Genomic DNA, 25,376 nt, shown 5'->3' on the forward strand with positions numbered 1-25,376 from the left:
ACACATATTTGAGAAATGTTAAAGTCATAAATAGTCAGAATCTGGAGTTTCTGAAATAAGAATCTGGACTTTCTTAAATGTGTTGAATGCCTTTAACACAGTATAGTGTCAGAGAGCAGTCCACATAATGAATGTCCACCAGTAGGTGAATATTTTGTTCTCTGTGTCAATAACAAGAATAGATTTGTCTTTGTCTACTTAATGGCTGCTTAATGAAAAAACAATTTGCTTTTCTTCCCTTGGTTTAATCCCACCTATAACTAATTCTCCTCAGATATTTTTTTTTTTCCGTATTAATCTTCTCCTCTTCATTTTTCAGGCTTTAGCCCAGCTGCAGCTTATCGACTATATTGGAGAACAGACAGCACTGCTTATAAAAGTGAGTCTTTCTTTTGATTCTCAACCTTAACAATTATTTCTCAGGGCAACTGGCATAGTTGATAATTGGACACAGGTGACATGATATTGCTTTTCATGCATATTGATGCTTTTGTTCTGCACAGCTCTGAATTCAATTATTTTGTTTACATCTGATTCCTGTCAGCAGCTGAAGGGGTCTGAGGTAATTTTCACCCATATTCTAGCCTGTGTACATCATGCAAGCGAGGTGTCTCTTAGCAGAGAATTGCAGCAGTAATAGGTACGTCAGGTCGTGTTTGGACCGTGGGCCTCTGTAGGTCTAATAATCACACATGACAGGCGGTGTGCTATGCATGGTTTCTGACCCGCTCAGCCTCCACAAACAATGGACAGCATGCTGGGAAGGAATTGCATGGCCTTTCTCTCTTCATACACGCAGAGGGCAGGTGAAAGGAGGAGATATTGCCTCCTTTAACCTGGTCATGCATACCAGAGATCTTATCAAAAGGGTTCAAACCGCATCATGCTTGTCACATGTGGAAAATTGGCCTCGCCGTGTGTGTACAGCAGATCTCTGAGATAAAACTCAAAGGCACCACCAGCACCACCTGTGGCTGTGTCACACATTCAAACTGCTTCATCCTCTCAGCCTCCCCGATGAGAGGCTCAGTGTCAAAGAATGAACATAATTGTGTGTTTGATTTAAATCAGTGACGGGCCAGAGGAGGGGTTGTGTGCATCTGAGTGCCAATGAAAGTAGCAGTTATCTGTCTGTTTTATTATCTCCTCTCTCAGGCGGTGCCGGAGGACCAGCGCTTGGCTATAGCCATTATCTTGGTGATGTGGGTCTCGGCTCTGGCCTCCTCTCTCATTGACAACATTCCCTTCACTGCCACCATGGTGAGAGGCTGCAGCGTGATGCTTTAATTTCACTCTCCTGTATATCCCTGTGAAACCACACACACAAGCACAGTTCAAGCAGCTCCCATTCATAGTATTCTTGTCACCATACTGGAATTTCCAATGTTGAACTATAACAAGGCTGTAACATGACTGTGGATAAAGAAAATTAGACAATTGTTGAGAAGAAGACACCACCGGGTAAGTAAAAAGAAATGGGACTATGTCAGCAATGCAGCAGTGTGTGTCAACTGGCTGTTTGAGAGAAAAAACAGTGAGAAACTGCAGCTTGTTCTGGAGTATCAAGTATAAATAGCATTATAAATATTCAGTATCGATATATTGATATTTTTGGCAACACTGATTCATAGTAGTAATGAACTGACCTGTTGATTCAGCTGGGCTCAGTATGTCTGTGCCACGGTTTTAATCCATCCTTGACATGGCTTCATGTCCCACCAGCAGCGTTTCACAAGCAGAGCGTTTTGCTCGCCTGATTATGTTGACTTGCTCAGATTTTGTTAATTTGGTCCACTTCTTTTGATTTTTTTGCTGCTACTGTGGGTCAGCAGGCTACATAGTTAAAAGGTTTCTTTTTTGTCTGTTTTTGTGATCACAAGTATGCACGGGGTAGAAAAAGGGTTGTCCACACATCTCACAGCAAAAATGTAAAACTCAAAAGGAACAAAAAGGGCTGGAGCACAACCGATCAATTTATAGCTTTAATAACGCAAACAGACTAATGTTTCGACACTACTGCATCTTCATCAGAGTCAGGCTAAACACAGACATGGGGCAGGCAACAAAATACACCGGCTGTTTCACTTTGAAAATTGTCAGTTTTTTCTATGCCATTTCTACATCTGACTTCCTACCCACTCGATCTGCTCTGTGCAGCTTGACATGGCATCTGTCAAAAATACACGCCTCCGCCTTTTGGGCCGGTGGGAAATTTTTCACTGCAGTACTGCGAGTGGCCACTGGGAAAAATTGCCGGCAAGACTGAGAAGCAATGCCCTGTCTAGTTGTATTATAGGTCTATGGTCGTTCTCCTTTCCCTCTGCTGTTTCTGTGTTCCCATTTTCAAATTCCCCATTGCTACAGGAAACAACAACAACAACCTCTGAAATCATGCTGAAAATAGCAATTTAGCACCTGGGACGCTAATGGTATGAACGTAACCATGCTAGCAGCAGGAATTTGGCCATTTTAATGCCAGAGCTTGTGTACAAATCCCCATGTACAAATCTTCCACCAGAATAAGCCCCCCCGCCCCTACGCCCACAATACTGAAGTGCAACTATTGTTGAGGGGACTTTTGACTATTTATCACAATCTCAGAGGGCAGTTAGCTCTAACTTATTAATCATTTCAGAGGAGATGCTCCAGTGCTGAGCTTTCCGTTGCAATCTGTCAGGAGAGACAAGCTGCCAACTGGATAGTTGTATTATTGTAATTGGAATTTATTTTGGTCTGACAAAACAATAACCAAAAAACAAAAAAAAAAAAAAAAAAACATAACACTGCAGAAGAAAACAATGCAACATAATATTCATATTGTGTACAGATCCAACAGGCATAGGCTTAAGCCACAACTTAATGCTCCCATAATTTTTATAACACACAACCTACAATACTCAATATCAACAGTTACATCAGACAAAATTTTTCCCCACAGGAACTGATAGAACAGGAATGTTAATCTCAAATCATTTTAAACAACTGCTGGATACAGCTGATATTACTTCTCATACTTCCACACAGAGAGAAATGTACAGATTACTTATATAGCCAAAAATAAAAGGTGTATAATAATGCTTCATTTAAAGAGAATTCAACACTTTTTATGTGTATGTCCAGTCAAAGTTGGTAAATGTAGTCAATTAATTCGTCAGTGCATATATATATATATATATATGTATATATATATATATATATATATCAAGCACTGAAGGATTTATTGCTTCAGTTGTCTACATTTACCATCAACACAGAAAGTGGTGAATTTTCCCTTTAAGAAATCCTTAAATTTTATTTGGTAATTATCAGGACTGACGTTGACATTTGTATGTGTTTTCCAGCATAATTTATTTTATATGATGACTCCCAGCTAATAATTTTGAAATAAAATATTTCATCTTCCAGACAGGACTTGCAACACTAAAATGTAGTGTTGTTAGTTTCACATAAGAAGAGCAGAGAAAACAACATTGATCCAAATAAAAATAACATGCTCACTGCTTTTAACTGAGTGTGAGTGTGCTGGTAAATGGTGGTGCATCTGACTCCATACTAGACACAGAAAGATTCTCTCAGACACTGATGCATTATGCAGCTGCTCTCTGTTACAAATATCAGACCAACTGCCTCCTCACCTCTTTTGTTGTCAGCTGTCTGTTTTGCTGAAAATTAATAGTTTTTACAGAGATCAATGTTTCAGAGGGGCGCCAGTACGCTCAATTAAAATGACAGTGAGAAAAGGAAAAGACGTTATCCCACTGACAGAATGAGATGAGATGTTACTCAACCAGTGTATCCAGGGGTTTTTGAAAATGTTCTTTTCTCCGGGTTGTTTTTAGTATTTTCAGGCCCAGGCAAGTGTTGTTTCACCTATTTTTTCCAGTTCAGTGCACAGGTGATAAGAAAGCATGTCCAGATGGTCACAAAAGACTGAAGCTGAGAGAAGATTTATTTTCCCCATTCAGACCAGAAAAATTCATTTATGACTGAACCAATTTGGGGGCCCTTAAATCTTAAATCTTATTTTCAGCACAGTAGTTTTCACATTTTGGGAAATATGCTTATTTTCTTTGTTGCTGAGAATGAGATGAGAAGATTACCACTTACATGTGTGTACAGTAAATACAAAGCTACAGCTAGCAGTGTTTAGCTTAGTTTAGCAACAGCAGGAACAAAAAATATCTGTCTATAGCTCACTGATTAAAGCTATGGACAAAAGTAGTACTGTTTCCTCTGCCATGATCACAAAACACAATGTCAAAAATAAAATTATCACAATAAAAAAATACCTCTTCAGTGTAACTTTGCCAGAGAAGATGTAAAGATGTAATTTTAAGGAGACATTAAGAATGTTATAACTATATAGAAATAGCAGACCTTGTTGCTGATGGTCTTGTTTGTTTATGTAGGTAACATAGAGGCATCAGTATGAAATTGGGACTGATTTATAACCAGTAATATCAAGTTTATTGAATCTCCAGGTGGATTTTGTGGACAGAGCCAAGCTAAGTTAGCCCTTTTCAGTCTTTTTACTAAGTTAACAGTTGCAGTTGGTGGTAGGAGGCCAGCATCTACTATAACTCTCAGCAAGAAAGCAAGTAAGTGTATTTGTCAGAATGCACAAACAATTCCATGGCAGCCAACCAAATGCAACATATTTTATCATTAGGAAATAGTATTTTTATTTTATAGATCCAATCACAGGCATAGTGCTGCAGGAGTGCACCGGAACATCCTGCTACCTTTTTGTTTTTCTCCAAATGTGGAAATGGAGCATTCACAGTTTGCAAAATCTGTCTTTCAAATATCCAGTCATCGCTTAAGTGTATGACCCCAATCAGATTGAGAACAGTTTTTGCAGGGAGAAATGTCATTTTGAGTTGATTTGATGGAAGAAGTGAGCAGCAGAGAGTGAGAGAGACATAGGGCACTTATGTGGACTGAGTGGTGTGTAATATTCTCAGCATGATGAAGTTAGTCTAACATGTTCCTGTGCTCAGTTACAGTTTACAAATTTATGTAAACGTGCCATAGGAAAAGTTCTTAAATTACCTTAATTGAGCCATAATTTAAGTATGTAGTGAGCTATTGCTATTTGTCTAAGAACAGGAATATATCTGTTTCCAAAACTCAGTGAGAGTTTGATTTCCCAACCAGGGGAAAATGGTTTGTGAAAGTGATATACAGCCGATATTCATTCATGCAACATCAGGTTCCTCCAGCAGGCACCAGTGGAAATATTCTCTACTGCACTGCACATGAAAGCTTTAATGTTTCATTTGTGCATTCATATTCAGAGGAGAAGCAGGAATTTGAGCAAATTCTCCAGAAAATAATCCAACAATCTTCAGGAAATTCTAAAACATTGGGACCTATTTGAGTACACACTGCTCTGCCATCATGGTGGGATCTGATCTGGCTCATCACCTGCTCTATGTTGCATGTAAAACCCATCACCTACCACATCATAGATGGAGCCCTCTGTGTATATACATATGTATGTGGGGTTTGCTAGTTTTGGAAAGTTTGGCACCACCAAACTAAACTGAGATAATGAATCCACATTAATTTTCTGCCACTAAAAGCTAATTTCCAATCTTTCTCTGTACCCTCAGATTCCAGTCCTCATCAACCTAAGTCAGGATGCAGATGTGAACCTGCCAGTAAAACCTCTCATCTTTGCCTTGGCCATGGGAGCCTGTCTTGGGGGTAAGCCTCCATTTCTTCAACAATGGTCTACAATATGTAGACTACAAAAATAATCCTACTCAGTCATACCCACGACTCCTCCAGAAGTGTGTGGAGTCACCCGTTTCTACAAAAGCTCACTGAAGTTTCTTCTAAACCTGCCCTCAGGAGAAAAAAGGAGCAAAACAAAAGAAAAGCAGGAGATCTTTGGCTGAGCTCATAGGTGTCTCAGAGGTTTCTCCTTGACGACCGTATGGGGCAACAAGACTTTAATTTGACCACTGAGACAAATTTCTCATTTAAGAGTTTTCTTTTAGATCTCACTGTTGTCCCAGGAGCTGATTATTTAAGACAAATTTAATATCAGTGCAGTGAGACAAAAAAAGAACATTTTAAGATCTTCAGTCGGGCTCAAATTAGTCTCAGGCTGAGACGAAAGGAAGGCTATTTCTCAAGAGCCGAATTTAAGAAGTATGAGAAAATGGTCTCATATTGGTCTTAAACTGAGCACATTTATGTCTAGGAGACACAGGACAAGAGGACGAGATCTTATTTTGAACTTTTTCTTTCCTCTGGGCTGCCTTCCAATGTCTTATTTCCTCATTTTTTTTTTTTTTGCTGTGCTTGAGACAGTTTACCAAATCACAACGTAGGTACTTGACGTCCTGATTTAGACTCATATCTCATATCAATATCTTGCTGGCGTGTTTACAAACAGCAACTTACAAATTCTACTTATTGTTCCTTGAATTGTAAAATCGGGTGTGAGACTGTTAGGTTTGGTTTTAAAAACACACCTCCCTTACAGTCACCAGGGACTTCATAGTTTATCCCTGTTTGAAAGGTGTGGATCTTTATCGATGGCCCCTGCCAGAAGGAGACATCTTATGCTCCAGGTGACAGCCACACTTTGTACGGCTGTGTCACTCCCTGGGGAGTTTCTGTGAGAGCAGCCCAAGGCCCTCAAAGCTCGTCTCATTCAGGCTTTACCACACTCCAGCGGCCGGCCCTTCGGCACAGTGTGGCTCTGTTTGGGCGGGAAGGACACAAAGGGAGGGAAAGTTAGAGGGCTGTCATAGTGTTTCAGTTTAATCAACTGCACTGTGACAGGTCCATATTGATCGGCAGTGTGATGTTTGCCGCTGCCCAGCTCCATCCCCACACTGACACCTTTTGAGATGTGAGCAATATCGAATGGCAGGATGGATACGCACCCTGACTGTCAAAATGTTGCCTGCAGTAGATTAGAAATAGTGAAACTTTATACTAATGGTGAAAATACTGAGAGAGGTGAGAGATGATGATTAATATAATTACTATTGTAACTGCATTAGTGTTGAAATTTTGTGTTGTACTTTATTTGAAGGGATGTGCATGAGACTGTCATTAAACTGTCATAACACCTGTCATAAACACAATGAAATCTTCATCGATGTGTATGACTGTTGTCATTAAGTGTGATTTGGTTATTTATGACATTTTAAATGCAAACTTAACATTGTTTAAGATGTCTTTGTCATGACAACTTGACATTATCAGACAAATTATTTATCTTTATTTTTTGACATTGCATTGAACTGTCATATGTGGTTGAATTTGACACTGGTTGTCATGAGACCTTTATAAATGTAACACGAATATTTTCCTTGACCACAAGTTAAGTGGAACATTTTGACAGCATAAAAAAACTTAATGACATCTTTATGACAAGTCCAAATGCTTTTTTAATTGTGTAAAGAATAATTTCTTTGACCTCAACTAAAGTGATACCATTTGAACTTGACATAAAGGTGTCATTAAATATTATTAAATGTGCTAATTAGGATGGCTAGCTCCATGCTAACAAAGCTAACTAACTAACACTACAGATGACAGCAGACTGCAGCAGCTTTAGCATCAAGTATATTAGCTAACTGTCATCTGTCCATCAGGTAACTCTGTAGGTTAAAACATCTTGGCACTGTACTCTGTTGTCAAACTGGCTTCATAACATTTAATGACCTTTATGATGTCCAAATGACAACGCTTTACTTGAGAGTCCAGGAAATTATTTCTGACACGGTTACAAAAACACTAGTCAGTGTAATAAAACTTGATGACATGTTTATGACAAGTCCCAAGTGTAGCACTTTTACTTGAAGTAAAAAAAATATATATATATCCATGACACACTTACAATGGTGTCATGACAACTAGTGTCACAATCAACCACATTTTAATGGGTTAAAAATAAAAAAGGTTAAAAATAAAGCTGAACAGTTTCTTAAAGTGTGATAATGTCAAGCAGTCATGAGAAAGACACTGACAGGTTATGTTGTCTTGGTTAAAGTCAAGTTGCCATAACAACTTGGTTCATATTAAGTTGTCATAGTGAAGACATCTCAAATAAAGTCACCTTTGCATTAAAAAGACATAATTGACAGAATGATGCTAAATGACAAGTGTCAGCAAGTGTCATGACATGGTTATGACAGTGTAATGACAGTCTTGTGCACACCCTTCAAATAAAATTTTACCTTCTTGTCCTTCATGCTCTTAATAAAATAACTGTGTTTTATATGATGTTGAACTCAGACCTGAATAATAAAAAAGCTGGATTTTTAACAGTTTTCTTTGATGCTGTTTTCCTGTCTGTGTAGGTAACGGCACATTAATAGGAGCATCAGCAAATGTTGTGTGTGCAGGAATTGCTGAACAACACGGCTACGGCTTTTCCTTTGTGGAGTTTTTCAGGTAAGAACGGTGCTAATTATAACATATCACCCATGTTTTAAACTCTTGCTCCAAAGTTGCTTTATTTGTAGTTTGCCTCTTGGGGTAATGAGTCAGACTGGTGCATTACTGTGAATCCTTTACCATAGGCTATACTGCCTAAAGGCCTACTTACATATTAATGTCCATCATGCTACAATAGGAGATGCCAACAATGTGTATTGAAATGGCTGAGAACATTTAGTGAGAAGTGTCACAATTCAGATTGCAAATATCTACCTCCTCCAGAGTCCTGTTCACAGATATGTGCATCATGTGGTAGAAGCTGTTCTCCTCTTTGAGGAGGTGTTTTTGGAATTCTGAGGACTGGTTTTTGAAGGGTTACCAACTGACCTCACTTGGGTTGTATATACAGCAGATGTACCCTTCTGTCAGTAAAATAACTCCAGGAAACAACCTGGCAGACATGAGTTAACGTCGTCTGTTCTGGGCAGTGATTTCAGTTTGTCCTCTCCAGTGATGCTGTCAGGGCGCTGAAAAATGTTCACTACAGCGAGAGTGGAGGAACTCAGACTGCAGCAAAATGTGCTCAGCAGTCAACAGAACAATGGGCCTCATGCAAGAATATTTTGGGATTCTTATCTTAAATTTATCATACTTTTTTCATACAAACCTTGATCATACCTAACCCTAACCTGGGTAAATGATCCACCTGTGCATATTTGAGTTCATGTGCAGCAGATTTGTAAATTAGCATATTAACCACTCAGTAATATCATATAAGTCTATGCCACTTTAACAGCAACACTTTAACAGCAACAGCAATGGAATTAAGGGACCTGCTAAAGCTAAAAACGTGAAAAATGAGCGCTGTTAATGCCGTGTCACCTGCAGGTTGGACTATCACGGAAATAAAAGACAAATGTCTTAATATGAAAATGGCTCAAAAAAAAACTTGGAAAAAAATCTGCATATTAACATATATGACCAATACACCTGACAGAATGTAATGCATCATTAATTCTGAAAATTAGTGATGATAGGCTTTATGTGTAAATTTAAAAAATAAAATAAAATTGGTAAATGTGAGAAGTTCTCCTTAGGATCTCCACTTAGGATCAAATCCATCTGACCCTCGATTCGAAAGAAAAGTGTAGGGTAGGATAGGGTAATCCCCAGCCCCCCACCCCCCACGGACAGCTACAGTACAGATAAGGGGTTTTCCTCTGCAATAGATGTCACATCTACAGATCTGGCCAACAAAAAAGCACCGACATTTGTGTGACTGATTAAATATTGACTGAGTGAAACACACTTGATTTGAGAACTACCAGATTCTTTCTTTAAAAAAAAAAAAAGCCAAGTGAATGGTGAATATGTATTATCTCAGGCAGGATGGCAAGTAGGCTGCCTCCCAAATTACCACCTGCTCACTAATAATTTTCATCCCGGTGATGTAACAGCCAGACATACTTTGCAATTTGCTTGTCGGAGAAGTAGAAGTGGTGGAAGTGGTCAGCGATGTTGAAAGACGGATGAATATGAGTCTGATTAGGCTTAATAATGCAATCGCTTGGAAATAGCATGTCATTTGATTCATGGATCTGCTAAGTGTAATGATGAAAAGAGAGACGACACCGTTCCTCGTGGGATTATGTTTGAATCTGTGACTTGAATGTCTGCAGGTGGGATTTACATGAAACAGAGACATTCTTTCACGCCGGTGAACAGTGTCTGTGTCTGCGCTGTATGGACTTTCATCATCAAATGTAGTTCAAAGAATCATGTGTTGAATGATGATTGACTCTACCTTCCTCTGCAAAAGACTGCTGCTGTATTGTACTGTAATACAATACTGTGAATATATCATACACAGCAAATATCACATTGACACAATTATTGTATCAGCATAAATATAATGCACATTTGTTCATTATAGAGTCAGACTGCTCCAAACTTTGCAGCAACTGATAAATGAAATGAGAAACCTGACAGTAAGAGCATGTTTAGACTGTCTTTGTGGGGGTGTAATGATGTAGCTTCAGTCATTGTTAGACCACGACTGAGTACATGGTCAACTGAATTTGCAGATTCCATTAGAAATACTGGTTGGCCTTCCTCTTCCTTCTCCTGCTGCCTCTCTTCCTCTTCCTCTGTCTTCCATGCTGCTCTGTTGTTCCCCAACACAGCAGAGGTCACCTTAGGCCTCTTTAATGCTCTGACACATGATTGGAGTGTTTTGCAAACACTTTGAATGAAAGTTTGAACGACTGAGTTGTGAATGAGGTCGATTGGTAAGAAGGGCGTGGCATTTTGAAGGCCAGTATTTCCCAAGTGAACAAAGTGTGCAAAATGGTGTGATTTGTGCTTGTACTTTTGCAAAAATGTGATTTAAAATTTCTATTGAAATGACAACAAAGGAATCATGCTCAAAGTTTCGCAGTCTTTGAGTCTTGTTGTTGTTTGACATTTTAAACTTGGGTGCATAGTTCCAGTTTTTGTGTGTATACATTTCAGAAAAAGATGGGTTGCCATGAAATTTGGTTCAGACATTCGTGGTGTTCATGGGATGAATATTAATCACTGTGGTGATCCTGATTTTTTTTATTTATTTTATTTTTTTTATTTTGCACCACCACGAGGTTCACATTTGTGCTTTTGGGTTAAATGTCTCAACATCTTTTGTAATGAGATTGGATATAGTATTTTCCTGATCTTTTTCAGTTTTTCTCCATTGTTTACACACAAACTATAGAACTATGAGCTCAGCACAAAGCAAACAATTTATACAGTTTTACACATGAATATGAAGTAGTATTTTGATGGTAGTAAATTAAGTTGATCACACCAGTTTTTAAATGGATGCAATGCTGTAAGAGATATTCATATGAAAGCTGTGCGTTTTGTTTTGAAAAATCAGTTTGGAGAGGAGAGAACATGGTTTTGAGTGCAGTGTTGCATTTTGCAAGACATTTGTGGAGTTTTGACAAAATTATTCTTTCTTTTCTGTTTTGTATTCAGAGTTTTGAGAAACTGAGCTATAGTTTCAGGAAACGTGTTTAAACATTTGGGAATAAACTGTAATGTTCCATCATTGGGTCAGTATTTTAATTAGTCCAGTACTTGATCATTCATCAAGCCAAGATGCCAAAAACATTTGTTGGTTCCAGCTTCTCAAATGTGAGCATGTGTTGTTTTGACTGTTCAATCAGCATGCTAAGGATGTGACGTCTGGCCTCTGGCAAGTTTTGATGGGCACGTTCACTCCTGTCCTAAATTTTAAAGACTAATAAATGAATAGAGAAAAATTAAAGATGACTCTGTAATGACCGCACATGTAATTTCAGCAGTGTTGCGTTCTCACTTCATTTTGTGGTTTCAGTCGACCAGGGGATGATGTGGTCCCCTCGTGTTAGATCTCAGAATGCTACCATATATCAGTCAATCAGTAGCGAATGAATGAGATTTTCTGTGGCTGCTTGCTCAGAATTTTCAACCGGCTCCTTTAGGATTTTGTCCATCTTTCTTTGTTTCCTAAAACAGGAGGGGCAGAGGACAGGGAGTGAGCTTGTGGCTGGAGTTGGTGACAGAAAAGTATAAAAATAGTTGACCCTCAGTGTAAAGAAAACAAGTATATTGTCATTCTCACTTTATCGTTTCCTTCTCACTCTACTTTTAAGCTTCAGTGAAAAGGGAAAATGTCATGACAGTTAGTTATATATATGTTGAGAAATTGATTAGTGCACTGAAAAGACTCCGGATCGTCCATCTGCATGGACTTTCATTGAAATGGATAAGAACAGTTGCAGCCTGTCAGCTCCACTTCTCTCACTATGCTGCTGTGTTTACAGTTATTGGATAGAAGCATTGCTCTCGGCTGAAGCACTGCCTGTAATTGGCTGTCTGTGGCAAGGGTCACAGCTGTTCAGAGAGACAGGTAAGGGGGAAGGAAGTCTGTCTGTGACTCCCAGCAGCTGGGACTGACTAGTGCTGTATCAGGTGGTTACATTCAGGGCCCAGATGAGCCCACAGGGATATAGATGCCTTTTTGATAGACCATCACAAAGGAAAATGAGTGGTCCTGAATAGCTCAGCAGTTAGTTGGTATGGTCCCTGTTGCTTCCCTCGTGCCCCCAGGCCCTGATCATCCTCCACTCCTCAAACCATTAACCCAAACAGCATGGCAAAAGAAACTACTCTCTATATACTGGATGGTATATAGTTGAGCTCTGCAGGGTATGAGCCATTGTCAACGCTAACATGCTCAATGTGACAGAAAAAATATCTCCATGGTAAGTCATAATTGTGAGATAAATTTGAAATTATGACTCATAACTATGAAATAAAAAAGTCAGAAATATAAAGATGATTGAAATGCTACAGCCAGCGTTTTCTAATTGTTTTTATTTGCCTGTTTCACATTTATTGGTTCAAATGTTTGTCGAGTGTGTGTTTGTGAGGCGTGAGAAATCATTAATGTTTTAGAATGAGTAGATGTTTATAACAGTTAAATTGCGCAAAATGTTAATGGAGTTTGGTAGGCAGTAAGACAGGCAGTCACTGAACACCAACTCCAGAGTGTATAACAGATACGTCTGTATTAATAGATTTAGCTTTACATTTACAGACAACTGACAGTTATAAACATCTGATCAAGTTACAGTGTAGGACTTGTTGCACTTGTCATTGTCAAAGTATAACGTTGTGCTTCTCCTGTGTTTGTGTGGGCTCAGTGTTCCTGCAACCTGCAGGTAACCTGCTGAAGCTTTGAGTTTGGGGAGAGAATGGCAGGGGGAAATGACTGGCTTCAAACATAAATTGTATATTACAGGGTTTTTTTTATAACTGCTCAAGATTTTGAAAACAGGGCTCATTTTGTCAAAACGTTACACACAATTCACACAGCTACATGCACAAGTAGCAGAACAACTCAGATATTTTGCAAGAAGAAACACTTCATTCAAAACTATACAATAATTTGTCAAAACTCAAAACTGTTACCACACAAGACACACAAGGTTGATATGATCTGATTCAGTTTGAAACAGTTACACACGACTGAACTCACTGTAAAACACTTGTAACATTTCTAATTTTCACTTTGTCTGGGTTCGACTTTTTCAGAAATAATGTCAGAGTAAAGTACATGAATATATTGACTAAACACAACACACAATGGTCCAAATAATTATTTCTCTCTCACGCATTTCCAGAGGCTGCATTTTGCATTGAAAAGAAGAACATACATAGAATATAATACATTGAAATAGCAAAAACATTTGTGGAAGAAATCATGAATGACAAAAATCCTAAGCATCATCTCTTCACCTAACTGGATCTGATCAAAGCTTTGACCATATCACAGGGTACTTAGACCAATCAAAATATGTGTAAATATCACAGGACAGTGTACGCAGTATTGGTTAAAACACGGATTGCCTGTTTAAAAATAGTGATGTAGGGTAAATAGTAGGCTACATTCTACTGATTTTAGTGAAAGGTTGCTTTGCCTCTGTGCTTTTGTTGAAATGTCTGAACTTTTTATTGTGCCTAAGCCTGACTGGTGAGTTTACCATCGAGCAGCTGAGTGTCTGTCCACTCTGTGGACATGATGGACAAAATGGCTCGGCATTTTGAAAGGCAGTGCTTTGAAAAGGCAAACAAGTGACATGTTAGAGTTACGTGTCTAATGTAGAAACGTTTAGTGTAATGCAAAAAACTGTGCAGTGTTTTGCAAAAAGTGCTTATAATTGTGCAGATCTGGGTGGAGGTTTTGCTCCTTGAGTGTCAGGTTTCTCTAACGGTGTTATTTTTCATTTGTGTGTAAACAGAGATTTACCATCCATCCATCCATCCATCCATCCGTCCGTCCATCCATCCATCCATTTACCCTCTGTGACTCCAACTCACTATGAGGACTGCAATACTCATTTTTGAATGCTAGGGTCTTACATATTGCTCCTTTAAGTAAATATACTTAATTGCTCTCCACCTCTGATATTTAATTCTGTAATTACACTCTAATCTAAGTTGTCCCTGTAGGTTAATGACAGGGCAGCTAACAAACTGAAAGCCTTGTTTGCTGAGGTCATTTTCTGCACACTGATGTTGTCAGGGTGTTTGCTTTCAGCCTCGAAAGACTTGTAAAGCAATCTGAAGCAAATCACCTGAGGCCTATGAAATCAAACAAATCAAAAGCTGAATAACCACAGCGAACCACTCTTCAGTTTTTGATTTTTACTTTGGCACAGCTCCTGGTCCGCCCCTTCACTGCGCTTTGACCACCAGGCACAGCGAAGGGCAGAACAGGAGGAACAAAGAGGCTCCAGTTCAAATGACGCTAAACAATGCGATCTGAGTGAGACAGAGCGAGCTATTATTCAGCTTCTCAACAGCTTGTGCCGCCACGTGACAGAATTAATATTCTCATTCATACAGCTCTCTGCATCTGCAAAGGAGACGTGTGCTGGGAACAATGGTCCCCTCCACTAGAGACTGCAGGTGCGGTACCTTCATTTGCAAGAAATATATCATGCACCATAATTAGGGTAAAAAGATTATATCAGTGACAATTAATCCTGTATATATTTTGAGGTACAGAGAATATTTTCTGTACCACTCCACAGCCTGAACACTACACATCTGAGCATTTTGCAAGTCATACTGTTCATTGAGCAGCACAGGTCACACACTGTCACAGGAAGCGGCGCTGTCCTGTGTCAAGCATACAGCCGCCACATTCAGACGAGCGAGTCCCTGTGGTTTATCTAAAGAAGGCCTTTGAGATTGCATCAGGACTTTCAAAGAGCTTCCGTCACATGCAATTAAATCAATGTGCGAGATCACGAGGTACGACAGGAATTTTTTAGACAAGGTGAACCTTGTTCCACTCTGTGCCGTACTGTGGCAAGTTTTTCATCTGCCCCCCGTCCCCTCATGCTGTGCCTGTGATTGGGGGAACGGTTGCTGTTCAGCAGAAAGAGATTCACTCGTTTAGAGGTGACCTCAGCTTGTCTGATTATGATAACAGTTTAGAAATTCCTCACTCCATCCATCTTAAGTGGACATTCATTTCACAAAGATAGAAATCACAGTGGTCTCAGGTTATTGGGCTATTTGAAGACCATGACCTTGTAAGACCATATTTTCCATTTTTTTGAAATTATATAATTTCAAGTATAATTGAAATACCAACATATATTACTCTGTTAGATGTAGTAACAGTATGGAGAGAACTGTATTCTCCCACTACAGATCAATGAATGCTACATTACTATCCAGCTATTGATTCTTCACCCTGAGGGTGAATAGTGTGGTTTAGTGCTCTGAAGTTTCCTGATCAGTAGCACCACTTATCATAAAGGTCTAATAATCAGAGTTTGTGTGCAACAGAAGAGCAACAGAAGTTGGAATACAGTGTGTGATTTAAGGTAAAAATGAATCTTTTATTCTTGTGATTATTTCTATGGACAGCCTTCAATAGCAGACTGTGTAACAGCAGTTACAGCCTACACTAAAGAAAAGACTGTTTAAGACTATAACATCCACTGTGTGCTAATCATGTAGTATTACCCCACTGTGTGGGAGCAGTGCCTGGATACTATCAAAGTGTAGGCGTAATGTTAGCGACTCTGTCCTGCTCATGAATGTATTTGGTACAGCCCAGAGGAAAAGAAAAATTCAAAATAAGATCTTGTCTTTGTCTCTTAGACATAAATGAGCTCAATTTAAGACCAATATGAGACTCCGACCATTTTGTCATATTTCTTAAATTCGGCTCCTGAGAAATAGTTTTTATCTCGTCTCAGCCCGAGACTAATTTGAGCCAAATTAACAATCTTAAAATGTTCTTTTTTTTTTGTCTCACTGGACTGATCTTAAATTTGTGTTAAATAATCAGCTCTTTAGATAACAGTGAGATCTCAAAGCAAACTCAGTTGTCTTAAATGAGATCTGAAATTTGTCTCAGTCGTCAGATTAAAGTCTTGTTGCTCCATAGGGTCATCAAGGAGAAACCTTGAGACTTCAGTGGGCTCAAAATAAGAATCTAATTTCTATTTTTATTATTTCTTATTAAGAAAAAGAAAAGACGATTGTGAGACACAAAATTTCCCTCTGGAGAGACACCAGACACAAAAATGGCTCCTATAGACTGCAGCAGGGTCAGAGATGGTGTATTTTTGTAGGTCAACCTGGAAGTTGGCATCGCTCAAGTGGACTTGAGACTTCTTCCCCAAAAAGCCAGTATGACTTTTGGATTGTGGATTAGAGCAGAAACCAACCTGGGTGGCAAACAAAAGTTTATGATACTGACATTTTTTCAGCAAGATACTCTTCACAAATGAACACAACAGTAATGCCAGGCTATGAATGAACTACCTCAGTTGCACAACTCAGTGTCAGCCCCATTAAGTGAGTATTGTTCGGCCCCTTGTTAGCAACTGCATTCTTGTTAGGTATGTAAAAACTTCCAGCTTTTACAGGTGGGGTATTTACTGACATAGTTTATGCCACAGAACAAAATATAGAAAACTCACAAGCTTGTGTTAACCAAAGACCTTATTTTAGACATGTAGCTAAAAACCCATTCAAAAAATCCACAGACTTTGAGACAAGGGAATCAAAGTGCTAATATAACTCATGTCTAGGTTTTAGGACTCATTCCTTCAGCACTACATTCAGTTAAATGAGAATTCTTGCCTGGCTCATAAGTTTTATTTCTGGTCTATGTGACACAGTGAATATGCACAGTAGTGTTTCTGGCTTGGCCCATAGACTTTACATTGTGATGAAGTCACAGATTTTTAAATCACTTTTCTTGTGTCTAGTAAAGTTTTACAAAAATAAAACTTCCATGGATCAAAAATTCCTGAAAGAAAAAGTCATAATTGACCTTGTTTGCATTTTGAGGTGTCAGTTATACAGACTGCAATACTGCAAGTGGCCTCTGAGCAAAATTGGAAGCAAGACTGGCTGGCGACACTGTGTCTGTTTAATACAACCATGGTCCTGCTGTACTGGACTTAAAACAAGTTTATCCTCCAGCAAGCCAAATATGTTAGGTAGGTAGGCAGCATTACACGTTGGCTAATTCTCATCTCAAAAACCTTTTTTCTTGTAACATTAAAAGTGAAACATAAAAACAATTAAGCATAAATCTAAACCCAGAGTCAGATGTTACATTTTTTCCTGACAGATCTAACTCGCTCTACACCATGATATGACAGTAATTCAGTTTATTTATTTCCTTATCTTCTATGTTGATCAGCAGGTGAGAATCCTGGTACAAGTGCCTTGAGTCTCAGTCATTTAGCACAACATTATGTATATGTAGTCATCAAGTGCATATTTTAGACCCCTTCGCAGGATTCTTGCTTTAAAACAAATCGGCCGGAAACATTAAAATGTCAGCCCGAGACAGCTTTTTCAATTAACTCATCTAGCTATCATTAGCTTAATTAGCCAGCTACAGCTGATAAAATCTGTCAGTTTGTCATTTTAGCATTTAGGAGTGCGGAGGTGGAGAAAGACAGTGAGGTAGAGGTGGGCCTGGTTATGGAGGGCTCTGAGAGTGAAGAGGAGGGTTGAATTGAATCTACAGTGGTGCAGGGAGCCACTGAAGGTGTTTAAAGAGAGGTTTCTCTTGAAGATTACTCAGAGGTTATAGATGTGAGGTGAGAGAGATAGAGTTGAGCTGCCGATCATATTGGATTTGTCAGAGTTCAGTTTGAGAAAGTTGGCCGTGATTTAATAGAAGTTGTGAAGTTAGTCAGGGCAGAGTGAGTAGCAGTGACGATGGTTTCAGATGATACATAGAGCTGGACATTATCGGCATAGAAACGGAATACCCAGCCCTACTCCTCAGTATTGTAATCTGTCGTCAGATTACATTACTGAGGAGTAGGCCTGGGTATTTAATATCTTTAGGGAATTGATTGAAATTACCCAGCATCATCATTGAATCTTCACCCCTCAAACAATACCTGCATTCAATCCTTCTGGTACTCAATTTATATGGTTTTGCCCGCAGCCAATTTCAGCAAGCATTCTTCATAAAAAAGACCATTTGAAAAAATTAAGATTGAATGATTATGGTATTGGTACTAGTATTGTCATTTTTGTAGTTGGTGGATCTTGGGATGGTTCAAATTCAGCAATAAGATCATTGTTTCAAACACCATCAGTGTATTGTTGTAATAGTTTTTTGGAGAATTACTGTACACGTGGAAGAATGGAGTTGAGTTCAAATGGTAAATTAACTGTTGCTTCCAAATGTTAACAGGAGGCTAAAGCCATTTTCTCTGAAATCTTTCAGTACGTCCTTAGAGGATGTTTCATGATAAATGGGACAGACCTCAAAAATGACAGGAAGTGAAGGGTCAGGTAGATCAGTTTTAAAAGGCAGGTCCTTCCAAATCTTGTTTTCCCTGCTATTCTTTTCTTGGAAGTCTCCCTCATTTTTCACCCCCTTTTAAACCTTTGATGTGTAAATAAAAATAATAATTATCACGACCTTTGTAACTCAGCTCAGTTGGTCACTCAGAAAGTTTTACTCTGTTAAAATTTAGATGCACCACCACGCCTTATTCAAATCATTATTAATGAGCCTAAGTGCTTGACTAGCCTCATTAATCCTTGGTTCAAGTTCTAATTTGACATTTCCACATGCATATTAGATGGGAACTGCATAATTTTATTCATCAGAATGAAGAAATAGTTATAGCAATAAAGAGTAATACAGTGACACAATTATCGGATATGTGCACACACATATGTACAGCATTTACTCTTTAAGGTCCTCTGGTCTTGTTGTATTCTTTACTGAGCCTCTTCAGTGCAAACGACTGGACATGTGGAACATTCCTAAAGGTCATCTTAAAATGAGACTTTGAGGCGGCTTCTGATTCAAAGGAACTTATATAAGACAGATACAATACAGAGAACAGATACATAAGCTCAGTAGTTGCTAACTTTTTTCAGCTCCGCAAAAAAGAAGCACAATTATTGTCTTTTGATAGAGATCTTTTTCTGGATTATCTTTAGTTTTTGTGTGCATGGAAAAGCATTTACTAAACTCATAACAATGATAACAAAGGACAGCAGCAATTTCTGTTTAACTAGGGCACTTCATTAATTGCTGAAATTCTAATTTCTCTGTGAGATATGACGGCATCCAAACATTTAACCAGCTGTCAAACTCATGTAATACAGACTTAATTGGCCACATGGGGGATCTTTAATTAAAGTTCAAAATTTTACCACATGCAATGTCTATAACTCTGACACCCTGGGTCAGGACATATTTTTCACTTGAGCTGTTTTGTTTATCGAACAATTTGCACCTAATATGGTGCATAGGAGCTCCTTGAAACAGACTTTGTGACTATTGCTGTTACTGTTTCAAACAGCAAACTTTAATACATTTCCCCATGGGCAAAAATACCAAAAGCCTGTATGCTGTTATCTGAGGCTGTTGCTGACCCCTAATTAGGTATCAAGTCAGCTACATTTTAGCATTAAGTAATTTAATCTTGTGAATGAAATTGACTATGACTTATTCCATTTATCTATCTTTCCATTAATATCCACATTTCCACCCAATGTACCCTACACTTTTAGTTCCAGGAACAATTTTACAAGGAACTAAAAGGTTCCTTCAAGTCAACTTTAAAGACTAGCCAAGATTGGGAAAATTAGTCTCTTGATGTGTAAAAAAAAAAAAAGACTATTTTACACATCATTTTTGCAAGCAACTATATAAGATTAGGGACATAGAATAATGATGTTGCGATATAATGCAATGGACAGGCATCATTATTTGTGTGACACTGCAACAACATCACCGTTTCCATTTCCAGCTGGATTTTTCCCTCAGCATAAATGCTTTGTCGTGTGTCCATCTGTCAGACGCTTTCCTCTGTAACTCTTTGTTCAAACGTCGAAGCACAGTGAACAAAAATCAAACTGGTTTGTGCCTGCAGATTTCTAAAAAATCGTGATAAAATGAAATAGTGACCAATCAGAAGTCTTCGGCACTGCAAGCCCCCTCCCCAAAGTTTCTGTGCTTTTGGGAAGTACTTGCCCAAAGGTTCCTCCAAAGGTTCCTAGTCCCTGTAGAAAGGTCCTAACCTGTCACGCCAGATGGTTTGTTACATAGAACCATCTGTGAAGTCATTCTTAGAAACTATATGGAAAAGTGCAGGCACTTTCAAAAAACACTTGGCAGGTGATTGGATGAACCATCCATCTATCATGTCTAATACAAACTAACCTCTCCCAACTGGCCTCGCCAAGAGTTTGATCTTATTGGTTGAACACCAAAAACATCTTTTCAATGGAGAAAAGCCTTATCATGTTCCAAAAAGTCACAAAATACATCTGCCATCTTAATCCAGCTTAAACTACAACATTGATACATTTTACGTTCCAAGCTCAACTTTATTTTACACATTGATTCTAGAGATTTCTATTGAAAAACAGGTTTATATGGTAAATATAAAAAATAAAAAAACAAAGTCACCTATGAGTCAGTGCTCATCAGTACAAGCTGAACCAAAATCCTAGGCCTTAACATCCTCTGAGAAGGAATCCTGCCCAGCCAAACAGAAAACACACACAGCAAAGAGACATGTAACCTTTTACATCTCTCTAAAAATCAAGCCTGCACAGTTAACCCTGCCATTTCACATAATTCTCTTCAAGGCCCCTGTCTGACCTGCACGACAGTAGTTATTGCAGTGAAAGGCACATTACTGCAATGGCTGTTTAACACTGAAAAAATAAAAGTATATCTGCTTGTAAAACTACATTTAAACCGAACTAAACAAGCAGCCCATTACCCCATTGTAATCATGCTTCATCATCATAATAATTATCCATGCATTAGAAATAACTTGCTGTTATCATTTTGGCATTCATCTCCATAGGAAGAGGAGCACAGTTAATAAACAATGATGTGAAGCACCATTAGTGTGAGGTGTAACAGCTGTAGGTTTATGGTTTATTTGGTCCTGACTTATTTATTGAGTCGATCATTGACTCAGCCTCACATCGCACACCGCACCATCACATGAGTAAGCAACATCTGCTCGAAATGATGTTTTAATGATATGGGTTCTCTTCATTTTTCAGTAGGGGTGCTGTACTTCTAATTAATTCTCTCTCACTTTGTGATAAATCACAAAAGTGTCACACTAAATATACATGTAGTTTCTTTTCCTTTTATTTGCTCCAAAACTGATCTGTGTCAGAGACTGGGGCAAACAGATCTCTGGCCCTCAGAGCCGCCATGTGTCCATATAGGACATGGTAGATGTCCAAATGACAAAAAACCATCTGCAGTTCTGAAGTCATCGCATTGAAAATGTATGATACTAAATGAGGAATGAAAAACTGACCTATAATCTACTCATTGCAGTTTGACAAGGTTACTCCCACTTTTATGGCAGTGATCGTTGCTCCTGCGTCATGAAGCTAACTAAATTTCAACAATGAGAACTGGGCTGGCCTTTGAAAATGCCAGACAATATCACAATTTCCTCAGGCCTCACGACAAACTTTAGTCTGTCACAGGTCCCAACTTTGGAGTAGTTGTTTGTGTGCACTTGAAGGCTTTTTAGATTCTGTGATCAAGCATGATGTGATTTAATTTGGCAAATAATATGCAAGCCCGTTTTAACATGTCACTGGGCCTGTCTCGGAGCAGGAGACAGTGAGCAGGAAGACAAGCCTTCACCTGCGGGTTGAGGTGTCCTGGTTCACTGAATGTACCAGCGCCATCAGGTCTGTGCAGTGAAAATAGAGTTACCCCATGGGTCACGCATCAGAATGAGAATCTGTTTTACAATAACCCTCATTAATAAATGGTAAATGAATAATTATGCTTTAGTTGTCATTAACAAATGTTTAAATAATGCTTACATGTGTTATATAAACCATCTATTAAGCAACTGCTTACATATTTAAGAAGAGACATATTAGAGAGAGTGCATGTTAATTTTACATGATCACTTAAGTCACATAAATGTGCCAGTTTTAGCGAAACAGGCTCATTTTCATCTGCAGTTTCTGGCAGGATGATGGTATACATATATATCTGAGAAGAAAAACATTAAAATAAACATCTGTTGCAGCTTTATAACAGCCATCCAAATAATGTTTAGATGCACAACATGGTATTTCTTACCAATTTACAAAGTATTATAAACATTGGTTGCACCTTTACAATAATCATTTAAATCAGTGGTTCCCAAAGTGTGGGCTGCAGCCCCCTGGTGGGCCATGAAGGCTAGTTTTAGGGAACAATCATAGTTTGGTTGTGTTACATTTTGTAAGTTAATGCAGTGCAACGCAACACAACGCAAAGCAAAGTAACATAATGTAACTATTAGAATCATTACTTGCAACTTTATATCATAACATCCAAATAATGTTTATATACAGTTTAAAAAATAATTATTAACCATTAACAAAGTGTTACAAATATCTGGTTCATCTCTCTATGTAAGGTTTACAAATCATCTGATAATCCTTATGAAAAACTTAGAAAATGTTATAATGTGGCAACAAGCTGTTAGTTTACTAATTTAATCAGAATGTAATTGTGATCATCTTTTATCAGCCTGCAACATTTTCTTAAAAAAAAACAAAACAATGTATAGACTCAAATCACATTTCAATCAACACTTATGACCCACTAGAAGTGTGTGATGGTGTCTGTATCTGAGATCCTGCTCTCTGTCTGCATTTCCTTATTTTTTTGTCATCGTCTTGCTGTGTTCAGGACGTTTCACCAAGTCAAAACGCTGGTATTTGACATCCTGATGCGTTTACAAACAGCTCTGACTCCTGCTGACTCTATCCTTAAGTATCAATTTACCATTTATGGTTATAATGGTTATTATAATGGAGTGTTAACAGACTTTCTGTGGATGCCAAAGTTCAATAATAGAAAAATAATAGTTAGTTCAACAAAGAGAAGCAGTTTGAATCTGACAGTAGTAGAATAAGAGGAAAAATATGAAAGATGTTACTGAACTTGCAAATGTTTAATAAAACATTTGCAATAAGGCAGTAGGTCTCTCCGAGGTGCAGCATGTTAAAACACCTTTTCTCTAAAGTGACCATTTATTTCCCACTCATCATAATTACCGTCTTGTCTCCTGACCTCCTACCAGAAAAAACAGCTTCAGAAAAAGTCATAAAGACAGCTGTTAATAAATGTCAGGTCAGCTGCAGGCTGATGGCTATTTTATTCAACAGTAAGTGCTCCTCCACTTGTTTATTCTGGACTGTGTCCAGAAAAATATAGGAAATATTCACATACATGCTATACAAATCATATAGCAACCACATTTGCCCAGACTTCTGGACATCCCAAATGACACTAAACTGTATTCACATGAAGGAGGACACAAAACAGTTGTAGAGGGAAGCTGTTAAGTCCCCACCGCCTCATCAAATATTTATTTATGAACAAGTTGCTTCAGGCAGTCAGTTCCATTTGTCTGAAATAGAGAAATGTAGCCACCATGTGTCTGTAGTGACCCATTTTTTGGATGTTTGATGGCTTTTCAGACAGACAGTTGTATTATACGTTATGAAAAAAGACGTGGCGTGTGCCTGAGTTTCAGGAGGTCAACTCAGCAGTCCATTCTGTTTATATTACTTATATGGTGTGTTCTGGTCCATGTGAGGCTGCATCGCATTATCATGCAACAATGACTGAACTTCCACGACAATAAAAACAGCAGTTTTTCACTCTGGCTTCCTTCAAGTATCTGCAGGAAAATATTTATCCTGCGTGGGAATGAATAGAAACCACTGACTGTTGGAAAGGATCAAAACACAGTGGAAACATGCCATATACTGTACAAACAAGACATTCTGGCTGGTAGACTATAATTATTACACAACACACAAAAATTGAATTAATAAGAGACAGAGTGACAACTTTGCAACTTTACTTTTCACAGAAGTCATTTTAGGACTTGTCAGGCTCAGCTCTACGCTGTCGGAGTTTACGTGACGTTCGTCAGTCAAAGAGGAGTCACATGGGCAGTTCTGGAGGACACATGAGCAGTGTTGTTGTTTACTGAGTCACATAGTTTATCTCAGCGTGACCAAATTAATATTGATAATTTAGAAAAAAAATGAAAAGAATAAAATGTGAATATATGACATGAATGTGTCGTTTCCTCACTTCTTACAGGTTAGGATTCCCCATGATGATAATGACATGTATGATCGGCATGTGCTACCTGCTGGCCACCCACATCGGACTGGGATGGAACATGTGATCCACACCTGCTGCACGGCGCCAAAGACCCAAAGCATTCAGCTCACTGCAACATGTGACATGTGACCTGACTGACCAGTCAGATTACAGGCACTACATGAAGCACAGCAGCCACAGTTTGGCAAATGCCTTGACTAAAAGTGCAGACCTGAATTACAAGAGCTTTGACCCAAACATTGGACATAACATCCGACAATATGATACATTAGTTCTTGGTGACTTTACCAACAAAACTTGAACTTTTTTGTCCTCAGCAAAGAGCCAATCCAAGGGAAGGAACGTGTCTGTACTGGAAACAATGGTCCCACTCCACGCTGTACATGGTGCTACTGCCTCAGTGGTTGTAACTGGTGTTTATGATTCCAGCCAGAAATCTATGTGGTCTGTTTACAAAAAGTCTTCTCTAGACATAAATCACACTGATTTGCTTTTAGAGACATTTAGGACACTGATCAAATTGTTTTAGGCGAACATTTCACCCATGGTTGACCAAACTCATGTTGATATTATAAATAAAGGAACCACAATACCCAGTGAAAGGGATTTTATAATGTCTAATATTTTTGTCAGCTGCCCAAATCTCGACACCATGTGAATAAAGCTGAAAAACATCATTAGTTAAATTTGAGACCAGCAGAATGATTCAATAAAACAGATGTAGACTGTTATCTAAACATTG

At 38.5% G+C, this 25,376-nt stretch overlaps 1 protein-coding gene across 1 annotated transcript in view; it reads left to right on the forward strand.

The window, feature by feature from the left end:
- oca2 (oculocutaneous albinism II) overlaps positions 1–24,840 on the forward strand; it is a 71,961-nt gene extending 47,121 nt beyond the window's left edge. The window contains exons 20-24 of the mRNA XM_084722561.1: positions 320–379; positions 1,156–1,260; positions 5,616–5,709; positions 8,328–8,421; positions 24,611–24,840. Coding sequence (XP_084578687.1) covers positions 320–379; positions 1,156–1,260; positions 5,616–5,709; positions 8,328–8,421; positions 24,611–24,698 — 441 coding nt within the window. The 3' untranslated portion in view covers positions 24,699–24,840. The remainder of the gene's footprint in view (positions 1–319; positions 380–1,155; positions 1,261–5,615; positions 5,710–8,327; positions 8,422–24,610) is intronic.
- Positions 24,841–25,376: the final 536 nt, after the last annotated feature.

Source organism: Lutjanus erythropterus, chromosome 7 (genome assembly GCF_056507025.1).
Source record: "Lutjanus erythropterus isolate fLutEry1 chromosome 7, fLutEry1.hap2, whole genome shotgun sequence".
Lineage (NCBI taxonomy): Eukaryota > Metazoa > Chordata > Actinopteri > Lutjaniformes > Lutjanidae > Lutjanus > Lutjanus erythropterus.